The sequence below is a fragment of the Antedon bifida genome, chromosome 3 (assembly GCF_963402885.1).
Source record: "Antedon bifida chromosome 3, ecAntBifi1.1, whole genome shotgun sequence".
NCBI classification, from domain to species: Eukaryota; Metazoa; Echinodermata; class Crinoidea; order Comatulida; family Antedonidae; genus Antedon; species Antedon bifida.
In genome coordinates, this window is record NC_136228.1 from 31,349,010 (window position 1) to 31,364,478 (window position 15,469).

The 15,469-nt window shown below is 32.3% G+C and overlaps 1 protein-coding gene across 2 annotated transcripts in view; it reads left to right on the top strand.

The window, feature by feature from the left end:
- The window catches only part of LOC144837435 (slit homolog 2 protein-like), a 78,193-nt gene extending 63,204 nt beyond the window's left edge, over positions 1 to 14,989 (top strand). Inside the window, exons 14-33 of one of the 2 annotated variants that reach the window (XM_078692534.1) lie at positions 518 to 681; positions 1,219 to 1,369; positions 1,597 to 1,671; positions 2,094 to 2,165; positions 2,646 to 2,717; positions 5,326 to 5,397; positions 6,038 to 6,109; positions 6,308 to 6,471; positions 7,132 to 7,264; positions 7,386 to 7,454; positions 8,021 to 8,092; positions 8,187 to 8,258; positions 8,754 to 8,825; positions 8,944 to 9,107; positions 9,588 to 9,801; positions 10,067 to 10,206; positions 10,506 to 10,599; positions 10,744 to 11,480; positions 11,814 to 12,023; positions 12,432 to 14,989. In XM_078692534.1, the coding sequence (XP_078548660.1) occupies positions 518 to 681; positions 1,219 to 1,369; positions 1,597 to 1,671; positions 2,094 to 2,165; positions 2,646 to 2,717; positions 5,326 to 5,397; positions 6,038 to 6,109; positions 6,308 to 6,471; positions 7,132 to 7,264; positions 7,386 to 7,454; positions 8,021 to 8,092; positions 8,187 to 8,258; positions 8,754 to 8,825; positions 8,944 to 9,107; positions 9,588 to 9,801; positions 10,067 to 10,206; positions 10,506 to 10,599; positions 10,744 to 11,480; positions 11,814 to 12,023; positions 12,432 to 12,694 (3,082 nt within the window). In that variant the 3' untranslated portion in view covers positions 12,695 to 14,989. The remainder of the gene's footprint in view (positions 1 to 517; positions 682 to 1,218; positions 1,370 to 1,596; positions 1,672 to 2,093; positions 2,166 to 2,645; positions 2,718 to 5,325; positions 5,398 to 6,037; positions 6,110 to 6,307; positions 6,472 to 7,131; positions 7,265 to 7,385; positions 7,455 to 8,020; positions 8,093 to 8,186; positions 8,259 to 8,753; positions 8,826 to 8,943; positions 9,108 to 9,587; positions 9,802 to 10,066; positions 10,207 to 10,505; positions 10,600 to 10,743; positions 11,481 to 11,813; positions 12,024 to 12,431) is intronic. The other variant, XM_078692536.1, reaches the window with a different exon arrangement.
- The last annotated feature ends 480 nt before the right edge of the window (positions 14,990 to 15,469 follow it).

The following is a 15,469-nucleotide window of genomic DNA, read 5'->3' on the forward strand; positions in this document are numbered from 1 at the left end:
GTACACCAGTCAATTTTTGTTGTTCTTTAATAAGGTGACCAGCAGTTCGCTCCACTAGAAGGTCAAACTAATGAGTAATATTATTTAAGCAAACTTCATTATTTTCTAGAATCTAGAATATTCAATTTATATTTATTTAGGCTATACGCTAAATTTCAGAAATTTAAATTAAGTAATAATTATTTCATATCTAGAAAATAGTAATGATGGATTTATAAAACAAATATATACAGTAAATAGAAATAATTTTGGTGAATTAAAAAAAAAAATATTTACAGGAAATAAATTGTGTAAATACTGTATTAAAGTTACATTTCCAATGTGTGCTGGTGGCAGGTCCTTGACCCGGCGTCCCGTCCAAGGAAATGCGCATTTCACATTCGGACAGCTGAGTTACACATCATCTAACCCTAATTGGGTGTGGCTATTAGCGTACAGACATCGACGTAAAACTAATTAATAAATTTCACATGAATCCATGTTTCTTATGAATTGTTTCCTTTCTGATTTCTTGCAGACATTTAGCTCGCAACCCCTTCATCTGTGACTGCAATTTGAAATGGTTGGCCGAGTATCTTCAGGCGAATCCGATTGAGACAACGCAGGCTCGCTGCGAGTCACCAAGGAGGATGCAGAGAAAACGCCTCATGACTATGAAGCCAATTAAATACAAGTGCAAGGGTAAGGCTGAGGATTATTCAAATAATGATAAACATATGTCACTTTTTCCACCTCATATTCATTGCACTTATTTGTTGGTTACACTGTACAAATACTATTTACTTTATAGTTCATATTGTGAGAATAAATTCCTACTGTCAGCGGGCTAACAGCTATGATTGCTCACTGGCTAAACCCAGAGCTTAATAAGCCCTATCCCGAGCATTGGAGGGCCTCTTAGGAGTGCTAAACCAGGGACCTTTTCCTCCTGCATTATGCCTCTGCACACTGTATGAATTGGAAAAACTAAACAACCTTTTATTATTATTATTAATAAGTAATTTTGAGATGTGCTCTTTAAAAACTGTACCATTTGTCATGTTGCACACACATTGCTACAAAGCATCATTATCAAAATTAGAATCATAATCATCGCCATCATTCTTCCCCACTTCCTCCTCATCATCATTATCAAAGTCATTGCCATCATAATAACCCATATCTTCCTTCTTAAGCATTCTTTCTTGTTAAACAGTGTGATTTTTTTTTTTGTCACAGGTTCAGAATTTCATAGAACTTCCAAAGCTGGAGAGTGTTTCATTGACAGAGATTGTCCTGCTTTCTGTATTTGTGAAGGAACAGTAATTGATTGTTCACATGCAGGATTGAGAGAATTACCAGAAGGCTTACCTGTGTTCACAACTGAATTGTACGTGCTATTTAATATTAAGATGCTTTCCTACTTATACCATAGTCCTGTGTTCAAATTCTCCAGTATTTTTTGTCATAACAAATATTCCTTTCTTCAAGTTTGTTCTGTAAACAGGGTTGTCACCTTCAAGAAGATTAGTGAATAAAAACACTTATGGCTGTCCTTATAAGTAACATCCTAACTATTATTTTATGTATAAATAAATAATATTTCTTGTTTTTCAGAAAATTAAACAATAATGAAATTCCAAGAATATCAGCTAATGGTTATTTCAACAAGCTTCCAAATCTTCAGTCTCTGTAAGTGTAGTCTTCTATCCGGTTGCATACATTAAAATACATGTATATTGAATTTAAATTTAAAGTTTGTAAAGTTGTAATAAGTCTCTCTGACAGAATTATTTGGTAATCGGATTTTCTTCTGCTTGCCTCAATCTTGTAATTTTCTGGCAACAAAGAAAGCAACCCATTTGCAATGGAGAGTTTCAGAAGATGAAATTAATTTGTCCCATGTTCTTTATTAAGTATATATATGTATATGAGTAAGAGATAACTAGATCATTTGGTTACAGTACTCAATACCATAAAATTAAAAATTGATTATTTTTTTCATATGCTAGCATACATGATATGTATGTATTATTGTATAGCAACTCATCCTATTTGACAGTACTCAATTGACATTTTGACAAGTTTTGTGTTATATTTTGTATTTCTTTCAGTGATTTAAGAACCAACAGAATATCCATCATAGAAAAGGGGGCTTTTACAGGTGCATCTAAGTTACTAAGTTTGTAAGTATGTTTTGTGATAAAACTAAACTGCATGATTAAATCAAAAAGTGGCTTCTTCTGTAGATTATTAACTAGATTATTTTAGTATAGTTATTACTAATTAGTTATGTTAATTAGCACTGTTAGAAAACCAATAATTGTATCAGTTTTAGATTTACTTATGTTTTGATTTTTTCTTTAAAAATAAATGACTACAATTTAGATGTAGAATGATCTTTATATGTAGAATTTACTTTTAACAATTACAGATTTTAGACTAGTAGATTATTTCAATCTAAATGCTAATGCCTTTTAAAAATTTGAAACAGTTCAAAGCATTAGAGAGTCAATTTAAATAAACTATTGCCCTATTAAAATGATTAACAAAATGCATGAAACGAATGCATAATTGAAGGGCTGTTGTAGTTTTGCATTCGTAGTATTTTCTTTTTGCTGTTTTCGTTTTCCTTTTGAGTATTTGTTTGTTTTCACTTGGTGAAGGTACCTTACAAATAACAAGTTGAGCAAACTGGTCCAAGATGCTTTCATCGGGCTAAGTTCTGTGAAAGTACTGTAAGTATCTGGCAACCAATGATGGATCTCCTCACTTGCATATCATCTGCATATCATTTGCATAATTCTTTTCTGTTTTGTATATTACTGTATTCTCTTCTCTGGTTTCAGAATCTGTCTAATATCTGAATATCATTTTCAAAGTCATGTAACCAATCTGATCACTGTTAATATTTTTTTGTCTTTGGTTTCAGTATATTAACATTATTTGCATATCATTTACATATCAGATGTTTCACACTTATATACTATCTACTATTATAATGTAACTATATTATTTGAAATACCACTGTTTTTTCATTCTTTATATTATATTCTTCTGCTTTCAAATCTCCCTTTCTTGGTTTTAATACTCTCCTCATCTTTCGGTCAGGTCATTGCACTTCATTTGCATATCATTTACATACCAGATGTTTCATACTTATATACTATCTACTATTATAACGTAACTGTATTATCTAAATAACCACATGATGTTTTTTTCATTCTTTATATTATATTCTTCTGCTTTCAAATCTCACTTTCTTAATTTCAATTACTCTCCTCATCTTTTGGTCAGATCATTGCTCTTTATTTGCATATCATTTACATAATCTAAGTACTTTTCTCTTCATTTATAACTACAGTATAATTTTTTCTGCTTGTATACACTTATTTCAATTGACGTATCAGTTGAATAACATATTTATATGAATATTAATGTGTTTTTATGTTTCAAATAAACATACACGTTTGTTTAAGTGGCACAAATAGTATATTCAAATCCACACACATTAAATAGATTACTATAAAATATAAATTATTCAAAAAAGAAAATTAAAAATATTTTTTTTTTTATTACAATTTTGACTATCATTAATTTATTATGATTCATAATTTCATATTTACTGTGTTAAATCGTTTCTAGCTGATTGTTTTATTTGAAGCTTAATAATTGAATTTTAATCATACTCTAATTGATTTTATATTTATGATGGTAATAAAGTTGGTAAGCATGCATATCCCATGCGATTTTTTTATTCACACGCTGGGGCAATATCAAAGGGGAAGACACGTATACAGTACACACTAGGGAAATACTTATGTCTATGACTCAACAACTTAATGAGCTTGCATTGGTTGGTTGTAGTCTTCTTGATAATGTGTTAAACAAATTTTAGTTTTGGATTCCATCAACAACAAAATGTTATTGACTACACGGAAGCATGAGTTTATTACAGGCACTCGGTTTTAGAATTTAATTACGGATTTGGTAGATTTCTGTGTTTTATCAATTTCTGTGTCGTATCAATCTGTTGTCCTTGTCATTTAATGATTACACCCTATAAAACATGTCCCGTATACTTCCGTAGAAGAACTATTTATCGTTTGCTTCCGTATAAATGTTTTTAACATTTCAATATGTTACCCATAACATGCTGAATTTGTCATCCACCTTTTCCATTTCGACAATTCGAACATTTCTCACTCCTATGTTAAGGAAACCTGCTAATCTCAATATGAACATTTGTAATGAAACACAGAAGATTTGATTAAGATTGGACTAAATCACATCTAAATACACCAGTCCCCAAGGCTTAGGATCTGTAATGAATTCACAAAATGATCACGTTTTGTCATATATGCACATCCGTTCTGTACCACATTATTAAATCAAGGATGATAGTTTAGGTGGTAAATTTCAATGATGAATTTAAACTGTAGCCTGCAGGAGAATTTATCTTTTAATGGATTTTGTATTTTAAGTAATGGATTTATCGAAAAAGTGAAATAATTGCCATGATCCTCCCTTTTTTATAATTTTCAGTAGCTTATCTAATTTCAACTGTCACATTTAGTATCTTTCTCCGAGTTGCACTTAATAAATGTTGTATCTGTGGTTGTTTATACTTTAAAAGTCAACAACTTCTATAATAAAACAAGTTTTATTCTTTAAAATTTCTCATTTTTTATTTCTACATCTATTTGTAATTAAAAATTTGCATAAGTGATTTTAACACTTTTTAAAAAACAAATATAAAAATAATATACTAACTACATAATCAAATTATGAAACATTTTAACAAACTAACATGTATTTGTTGTTTTTCTTCTTTCTTTAAAAATTGAAATGCACATAATTTTGTTTGTACTTGCATGGTCTTATCCTAGGTCTATATATTTTTTATGTGCCTAGTTCAAAACCAACTTTTGCTGGTCTTGACTGGTTGACAAGGTGAAATGCTAGCTCACAGCACCATTTTGCAAATGACGTGATAAGCTTTTGTGTTTTTCAAGACCCATTTATTGCATATTCAATATTATAGTTTACTTTTATTTATCAGAGTACCTCTTTAATAGAGGTGTCTCTGTATATAGTAATACTTGGGATTGTATGACCATATATGGCCTTTGTATGATGTCATCTTAACCAAATAAGGTCATAAACTCTGTGAAAGTTAAAGTTATGATTACTTAACTTATAGAGCTTAAAGTGAATCTTTCAAACCCCTGGTGGTATAATATTATTACAAATATATCACCAGGAATATATACATCATTTTAACATTTTATTTTTGTTACTTCTTATGATTACTTTGATAAATAAATAAGTAAACTTTTCTTATAGAATATTGAGAAATAATCGATTATCATGCATAACCAACGAGACGTTTGCTGGTCTTCGATCTGTCCAATTATTGTAAGTAAAATGTGTAGCAATAAACTCTATAATTCTAAATTATATATATATAACCATGTAAGCCCCATAGTCTAATTGTTAGGACATCTGCATATTAAGCAGAAGGTTCCAATCTTGGTTGGGGTGACTTTTTCCCATTCTGACAGATTTCCTCATCTTTATCGTTTCAAATTAATTAATTAAATTTCAGTATATCACCGGGCGTTTTAGAATTTATTCTGTGCCTGTGATGTTTATATATATACTAATATAAATCCAAAGGCAAATTACTGAAAAAATGACAATGCTGTGGGTATCAGTGGCTGGATCTCAATGGAGATACAAAAAAAAAAGCGAAAAGCTAAATCAAAACGATAAGTAAAACAGCCAGAAAAGTTAGCAGAGCTTTCGGGCAACACTAGCCCTTCTAATATATATATAAGAAGTGATATAATTGATGGATTTTTTTTTTCTACCTAAATTGTTGATTCCGGTTGTTTACTTACTTACTATCCATGACTCACTGTTAGTACTTTAACAGATCTTAGATCGCTTGATAAGGTCTCCATCGAGATAAAGATTAGATTTTGAAAGCTTTTTTGATTGATAGTTATATTCTTAAATGTCATCTTAACTGTTATTTTCATCTTTGTTTCTTTAGATCTCTGTATGAAAACCAAATTTCAAGCGTCATGCCAGGAGCCTTTGATATAAGTCCATCTTTAACAACTTTGTAAGTCAGCTCTTTTTATTGGCTAATTGCCCTCTCAGTAAATATAACAAAACAAACTTATTTATTATTTATTTATTAAAGAACAAATTTGCTTATTATGATATGCCACTGAAAACCAAACTATATTTAATGTAGAATATGCAAACAATTGATAACTAATAATGCATAATTAATTTCATTTGTTACAAATTATTCTAGAAATCTTCTCAACAATCCGTTTATTTGCAACTGTCACCTGAAGTGGTTATCAGCATGGCTGCATGCACGTCAACTTGTCACAGGCACCCCACGCTGTATGCAGCCGCCGACACTTCAAAATCTGCCACTTGAAGATCTCTCGGAAGAAGCCTTTACATGCGATGGTAAAATAGTCCTTTCATATAACATGCTAATAACTTTAAACAGTAGAACCACTTTGCGGTACCCCTATAAAGATACTTTTACGAACGAAGGGCAATGTATGATTTTATACTAGGGCCACCCCCTATTCAGGAGACACCTCTATAAGGGAACACTTTCCTGAGAATGAACAAGTGACAATATATGTTAACACTACAGCCAACTCCTATTCAGGGGACACTTTCCTGAGAAACAAAAAAGTGACAATATATACTTTAACACTACAGCAACGCCTATTCAGGGGACACTCCTATTAAGCGTACACCTCTATTAAGGGGACACTCTCCTGAGAATGAACAAGTGACAACATATATTTTAACACTACAGCCAACTCCTATTCAGTGAACACCCCTATTAAGGGGACATTTTGTTGGGTTCTGAAGCTGGCCTATTAATAGTAACTTAACAAGGGTTCTGTTATTTTATAATGGTGTGGTTAGTCTCTCTTTTCAAAAGGCCAATGAAGAGAACAATATACTGTAAGTGCAAGAAGGAAGACATTTAAAACATATCACTCAGCCTGTACAAAAAGAAATAATTCATGTATAAAACACATCAAACATTTTGACAATGTTTATACAAATGCAGACCTCTAAATAAGCATGTTTAATTGTTTATTACAGTGAATGACGACAACACATGTCAACCAGACGTCATGTGTCCTAAGGGTTGCGCCTGCAGTGGCACCGTCATAAGATGCAGCCGTAAACAGCTCAGAACACCACCTATCAATATCCCGTTATCTGCTACAGAGTTGTGAGTGATTTAGACATTTTTTCCTTTAAAAAATAGTGATAACTAATTAACTTCAAAGATCAAGTTGTAATGGATATAACTTTAGAAAAGAAATCTTTATTTGAAATTGATTTTTTTTAAGGTACCTGGATAATAACATGCTGACTTCTATACCACATGGGCTGTCAAAACTTAAAAAGCTTACAACACTGTAAGTATACCACTACTGGTGTCTATCTCATGATTTGTTATATGATGATACTGTACAATATAAATGTAGGATAATGCCATAGAATATTTTTCTTGTATATAATTTTTATATAAATTATGGCCTTCAATATGTTTTTTTATTTAAAAAAAAACTATTAATTATTGAATGACACTAAACAGTGCTAGATAGATAATATAAGCCCCAATGTCAATTATATTTTAGCAATGAAAGCAGTTTGGAATTAAATCCAAATTATAAACAATGATTTTGACACTGAAAATTGGTGTGTGTCATAAGTAAAAGGGATTGTGTTTAATTTGGTATGAAAAGGAAGATTTTTAATACATGTCTGGTGAATGGAAGGCATATCCGCAGGGAGAGGACCCATTATTTATAACAAATACCCATACCGTCACCCTTTAAATCAACTTCTGCATACACCCGCTCTTTCCTCACCCCCATGGTAATTTTGTTATACATAATGGGTGTACAGCAGTTAGATAAACTTTTCATTGAGTTATGTAGTCTTATTGAGGGCAGTATTTATGATTGAACTTATTTTCTAGGGACTTGAGTAACAACTTCATTACATATATCCCAGAAAATGCTTTTGCCAACATGACCAGTCTCTCAACAATGTAAGTTACATTTTTTTTCTTCCTGGTATAAGTAATTTAGAAATATTTTTAAGCATAAATACTTTTAAGCATAAATTCATTTATATTATTTCAGAATTTTAAGTTTCAACAAAGTTAGCTGCGTTCCTAAGGGTGCTTTTAATGGACTGACTACACTAAGACTTTTGTAAGTAAAATTCTCAAACCTTTGTTACTCTGGCAATCTCTAAAATTCCTCTATTTAAATGAAAGTACCACTTTATTATCACTGATTTTTATTTTAGTCACAAACATTGCTGAAACCTAATAAAATATATGTTCAAAATAGTTTTTTTTGTTGGGATGATGTGTACAATATTTAAATCTCATTAATAGGGAAATTTACTTTATTCCGGTTCTAAAGTATTTAAGGTCAAAAGACAATGATATGATATAAAATGACATTAAATGTGAAATGCAATTGTCACAAGAGAGGTGAAAGAGGAAATCGTAAATTGAATATAAACTTACATTATACATATCATTTCATATTAGCAATGCTCAGTTGCTAGTTTTTTAATAATTTGTTTTTAACTATTGTATTGCGGTATACTTATAATAATCCCATCCCATAGTATTGCAGACATTCCAGTCACCTTTTTTTGCTTACATGCATAATAATATATACATTTTCAATTTCCAGATCGCTTCATGGCAATGAAATTTCACACATCCCAGACGGTGCGTTCAAAGATATGACATCGCTTACTCATCTGTAAGTACACAAATTGCAGAGTAAAGTACTCGATTGAATTGTTATATAATTGTCATTGAAAAATATTAGGAAAAAAAGAAACATATTATAATGGATCTTGGAAAATTTGTTTTTATAGAGCACTTAGTTCTAATCCACTGTACTGTGACTGTAAATTGAGATGGTTATCAGAATGGGTTAAAAACAGTTACCGTGAGCCAGGAACAGCTAGATGCGACGGTCCATATGACCTCAAATACAAGCCAATACTAACAGCACCCTCTAGGAAGTTTATTTGTTTCGGTAAGTGAAGGAAATATATAACAATGTAGAAATGCTGAATGTGTAGCAATCAAATGCAAGCTTGGTTAGACTTGATTCTATCCTCGGGTTAAACTCGTACTATTAGACCAACTACCCTACTTTATACTTTATGGTATTCAGTATATTTCATGTTAGGTTGATCAAAATTAATATACTGTGCCATATATGACAAAGTATAACATCATACTCTAGTATAATCCCACCCCCAAATTTAGAATAAATTACGACATAACTTTGGTTAATCCACTGTTAATGCATAACCCAGTATAATCCCACCTCCTAATTTTCGGCAATATTCGTACATATGGCCCAGGCGCTATACTCAGGTCTATTGACATTGTTCGCTAACAAAATTATTAATAATGAATAAAAATGGTAACACAGTACATGTACTAATAAAAATGAATCGCATTGATTAGAATTTAGATTATTGATTATGAAAAATATTTTGTCTAACAGAAGGCCAAGAAGGAAGCGGTGAAGATAAGTGTAACCCATGTTTATCTGACCCTTGTGAGAATGATGGGATGTGCGTTAGCGACGCCATAGGGCAGTATACATGTCAGTGTGCCTCTGGGTTCGAAGGACGTAACTGTGAAGCCGAAATTAATGAATGCGCATCTTTACCATGTCACAATATGGGAACTTGTGTCGACCAGAAAGCTGGATTCAGGTTTGTTTTGATATTTTAGACAAAATACTTAAGTAAAAGAGACAGATAAAAACTAAAGCTTTGTCTACATTTTCAAACTAGTTTGACAAAAAAAAAATGCTGTGCCCAAATATGGTAGTGATATGCTTAAATATGGTAGCGAAATGACATCATCAAGTCAATATGTATGTTTTTGTCACATAAAGTTTGATAGTGTAGACAGAGCTTAAGAACATAACGAAAATGTATTTATCAACCATCTAATATGTCTTCTTTTATTATGTAGTTGTGAGTGCTCAACAGGTTTTGGTGGCATGACTTGTGAACTCATCATGGATTGTCGAAATCATCGCTGCCAGAATAACGCATCATGCTCGATTGACGAGATAAGCGGCTACACTTGTAATTGTCAACATGGATACAAAGGTTTGTTATAGAATTGTTAGTGAATCAAGTGGAAAACTAAAGTCAATTTTAACCAGATCCAGTTTCTGTACCGTTTAGTGAATGAATATTTCCAGTATAGGACACTACAGTAAATAATTGCAGATTATATATCAGTACCCCTTGCTGAACAGACTTATTGTCAATTAGCAGCAACAAACAAAGAATAACTACTCACCCCCAGATCTGCCTAGGCAGCCTACCTGAATAGCAACACTAAAAATTTATGATAATATTTAATAAAATGTATTTTTATATTAATTTTAATTTTGTTTTCACAGGTGATTTCTGTGAATTGGACATTGATTTGTGTGAAGCTGGTATAAATCCATGTAGAAATAATGGAATATGTCAAGACCTAGGCTCATTTTACAGGTATTTAAGTTATTAATATAACTGATTTAAAACAATGAACTTGCATTCGAACAATTAAGATAAGCATTAATATAAGCCTCTTTTATTGTAACATATGAAATGTTTAGTGGTTTAATTAATTTAAAATATTGGCATTTTTTATAGGTGCATATGTCCAGCTGGTTTCAGAGGCCAAAACTGTACTGATACCTACCGGGATTGTCGATCTCGTCCTTGCGTTAACGGTGGCGACTGTCTAGAGGTTGGTATGCAGTACATGTGTCGTTGTCCTGTTGGTTTTGAAGGTGAATATTGTGAAATACCGCCAATCATCTACGCAAGTACCAGTCCGTGCGAAGTCCATGAATGTCAAAACAACGCCCAATGTGTGTACACAAGTGCAACAGCCTCTACCAGTTGTAGTTGTTTACCGGGCTTCCGTGGCGAGAAATGCGAAATCATTACAAGCATGAAATTCCAGTACCGTGGCGCATACTTGCAATTTACAGACATTGACACGAGTGAAACGCTCAACATCCAAGCAGTTTTTGCAACAATGCAGGAATACGGAGTGATACTATACCACGGGAAAATTGAACATATCGCGGTTGAGCTGTTCCGTGGTAGAATACGTGTCAGTTATGATATCGGTAACTATCCTGTAATCACTATGTTCAGTCCTGAGAAATTGAATGACGGACAGTTCCACGAGTTGAACATAAAGGTGTCCCAGAGGAACATTTCATTGAGAGTGGACAAGGACGATTGGCAGATGTCAAAGAGTCATGGAGTGAATGTGCATTTTGACATTGAAGAGAAGACTTACATTGGTGGACTGCCAGCAGCAGAGATCAAGAATGCACAGCAACAAGTTCATGTTAGAAATGCCACAACCTTTTCAGGTAAGTTGAAGTTCTTGTCGTTAATCTTCTCGTAGGTTTGAGAGCAAGTGGTTAATGGGTTAATGCATCTGCACCGCTAATCCAAATCATAATATCGGTACAAGTTCAATGCTCTTTTCAACTGTTTTCTCAGATAGCGATTTATTGAATAAACTTACAATTGTTGTTATTGACAAAAACTGTGAATTAGTAGTTGACTGTAGAATGGCACATGATACATAATTGACCAATCAAATTCAAGGGTGCACTTAAGTGTGTTATAATAGGGTTTAGTTTCCTTTCTCAATCTTTTCCACATGCCCAAAACTAATTTCAATGTTGATACTTTCACAGGCTGTTTTACGAAGTTTACCATAAACGATGTCTATTACGATGTGTCCACGAGTGAAGTAAACCATAACGTAATCAAAGGATGTCCGTCACATGATAAGCCAAATCCGTGTATGGATCACCAATGTGTGAATGGATTCTGTCGCGAGACCAGTGATGCAGAATCTCAGTGTGATTGTCAAGATGGTTGGATGGGAAGATTCTGTAATACAAGTAAGCAGTTTTTGTTTTAGTTTGGGGGAGGTACTTTGGGTTGACTGTTCAAGGGGAGAAGCAACAAAAAACTCATGTATTCAAACCTCTGTCTACACTATCAAACTAGTTTGACGAAAAATATGGTAGTGATATGCTTAAATATGGTAGTGATATGACATCATGTCCATATATAGGCACATCATATTTGTTTTCACATAAAGTTTGATAGTGTAGACAAGGCTTAAGTACACTAACCTCTTTTTTAAACAATAGCTCTTAATATAACAAAATTTATCTGTTGGAACGCCCGGCCGGTCTGCCTCCAGAATTCATATTATTGTGCATTTCCTTTCTTCGTTTTTTTCTTTTTTTACTCCGTTTTTGAAGGACACCGCTTAAACAAGTTACATTTTTCTTCCCATTCAGGAACTACATGTGGAAAGGAAGTTGTTACATCACATCTCGTAGACACTGATGTCAACGACGAAGAGGTCTGCAGAAGTCGTAAAGAAATCACTCACGCCACGTGCAACGGTGAGTGCGGTCTCAACGACGCATCCTGCTGTCGGCCGAGGAGAACGCGGATAAAAAACATTGAGTTCGCGTGCACGAACGGAACTGTTTACGAACGCCCAGTAAGGATTGTGCGAGATTGCAAGTGTCAGTTATGTTTAGGGGGCGGTTCGTGAAAGAATTCTGAAGACGCAAAGAAGTATAAAAAACATGTTTATAAACATTGACTGATCATAGTTTTTGTACATATTTTATCAGTTTAAATATTAATTATTGATAACATTTTTTATAACACCCATGCTACATAATAATGTACATGTATAGGTTTGGTGAGTGGTATACTTCTGGTTTATTCGGAAGTGTCACACAAGGCCTAGTGTAAATTATATAAAGATTAGAGCTGTACACCTGATTGTAATATACAGTATATGTTTATAGGTTTGTTAATATGTTATGAGGTCATTATGTTATCCAGTATAAAGATATGAGGGTTGGGGAAATGGATAAAAAACATAGCACTACAATGGAATTTATTATATACAAATTTCCTTTCAAAAGGATAAAAAAATATCGGTGTATACCACTTATTTCCAATAGCCCTGCACTGGTGGGTCTTCTTATTTTGTTGTTGTAGTGATTCACACTATACCCTTTTAAAACATATTTTTTAGAAACAAATATATATACTGTATTGTGATGTTTACAAATACATTATAAGATATAATGGTTATATTTTAAACTGAATATCTTTGTAAAATAACAAGTTGTAAATAACAAAGTTTTTTGGGTGAATTATTTTATATTGGTTTCCTGCCCTTCGGTTGTCATTTTATATAAACACATGCTTTAATTATTTTCTAAAACTTTGTTAGATTAAATCAAAAAATGATGATTTAATATAATATTTGTATTATTAATAATAATAATAATAAATTATTGGATATCTGTATTTCAATGAACGTTTATATAAACCAAAGAAATCAAATTTTTAAAACAGATTACAAATTTTAAAATGATTATGGGTCAGGGGTGGGGGTTGGGGTAATAATTATTTAAACAACAAGGGATTTCCATAGCTTGACCAATATACTTTTATTAATATATTTATTTGTTGTATATATAATATTATAACTTGGTGATTGAAATATAAACTGATACCTTTTTAAAGTTTTTTCAATATGACTTGAAATTTCATAGAAATTGAAAAGATACAAATTTTAAACTAACGTGTGCCAGCCAAACTTCTTCACACACAGTTTTCACTTTTATTCTACAATGGGCACACATTTCAGACGATGGTTAGTGTAAACATTTTGATAACCTATTATTTTTAATTTGCACTTGATAAATAGGCCTATAGAATTTATTTTAACATTTAGCAGAAATATATGGTCCTTGTTTTATATCTCACTTTATGTTAGTTTCCATGTGTGTGACCTGTTATAAATTTAAAACTACTTGATAACAATTGGTTCTATTTGTAAAAACCTGAAACATAGAGTGGGTTAAAAATCTCAATACAGTAGAGCCAAGGCAATCTTGATGCTGAATTCGGGAGATCAAATGGTTTATGTATAGTTGCGACACGATCAGCCCCACACCCTTTACAGACACCGCGCGCCGCGGAGAAGGTAAGTAGTACAGGTACTGTTGGTATTTGTCGCAGCCAGACATAAGATCAAAGGATTGTTACGAAATCCTAACTTGACAAGGCGAGCTCGTGTCCTGTTGTTAGATTGCCTTGATATAACCTCTATTAAGGGACCCAACAAATTCCCCCCAATGAATGTAAGGGGTTGGACGCGTGTTAAAACATGTATCGTTTCATTATAGAAAGTTTCAACTTAATAAAGGTGTCCTAACGGAAAGGTTCTACTGTATACAATGGTTTTGTATTTTTACCCACAACTTGGGCCTAAGTAGGCCTACGCCGTAACCAATGGTTAAATAGATAGAGATATAAACCCCATGGTTAGAGGATCGACTTAAAACCTGAAATATTAAAGTCATTGTATTTTTGTAATAAACGTTTTTTTTTAATGTATCCATTCAAATTAAGACAAGCAATGCTCACATACCTACATATAAGATTAATTTTTATTTTGATATAAATAAATTGTTGTGAATTGTTTTGTATTATAAAATATATAGGTGTATATTAACATTTTTATGTATTTGAACCTTGAACAATAACACTTATATACAACAAGCGTGGTTGAAATTAGTATTTATAAACATATCTATTTTAACATGTTTTTGCTATTTTGTACATTGAACATGTTACGTATACACATTTATTGCGACCCAATCGTAATGTAAATTGAGTAAGATAAGTCACATTTTGGTGGCTAAAATGAACTGTAAAGCTGAATTTTATTGCATTAGATCACAATTACTGTATTAATATTGCTTTCTAACTAGTTAAGATGTGGAATAAAGTATACCAATGTACATTGTCATTATCAGTAAAATCCGTAATCTATCGTTTTATATTTTGTATACTATAAAGCTCTGTCTACACTATCAAACTAGTTTGACCAAAAGAGTATATTAGCAGAGAACGAATTGTATAATAACATGGAGAAATAAGTTAACTTATTTCTCCATGATAATAACGAACAAATGCACTCTAAAGGCCTGATTATACTACAACGATAACTAATACCGATACACGGTTAGTGTTAGTTAAAATCAATAGAACCGTTCACACTAGGACGATAACGATCGTTTTACCAGGATTCACATAACCGCTGGCATGATCGATTTTGGGAAGCAAAGGATAACAATATTTATTATTTATTTATGGCAAGCGCCAAAAAATCACGAGTCATCCATGCCTGATGAAACTTTAATTCTTGTTCAGCGAAATGAGGTGATGTACAACAAACCAGACGTGGATTACAAACATGTAATTTTAAAAAAAAACATATATGGAATGCAATTGGAGTAGA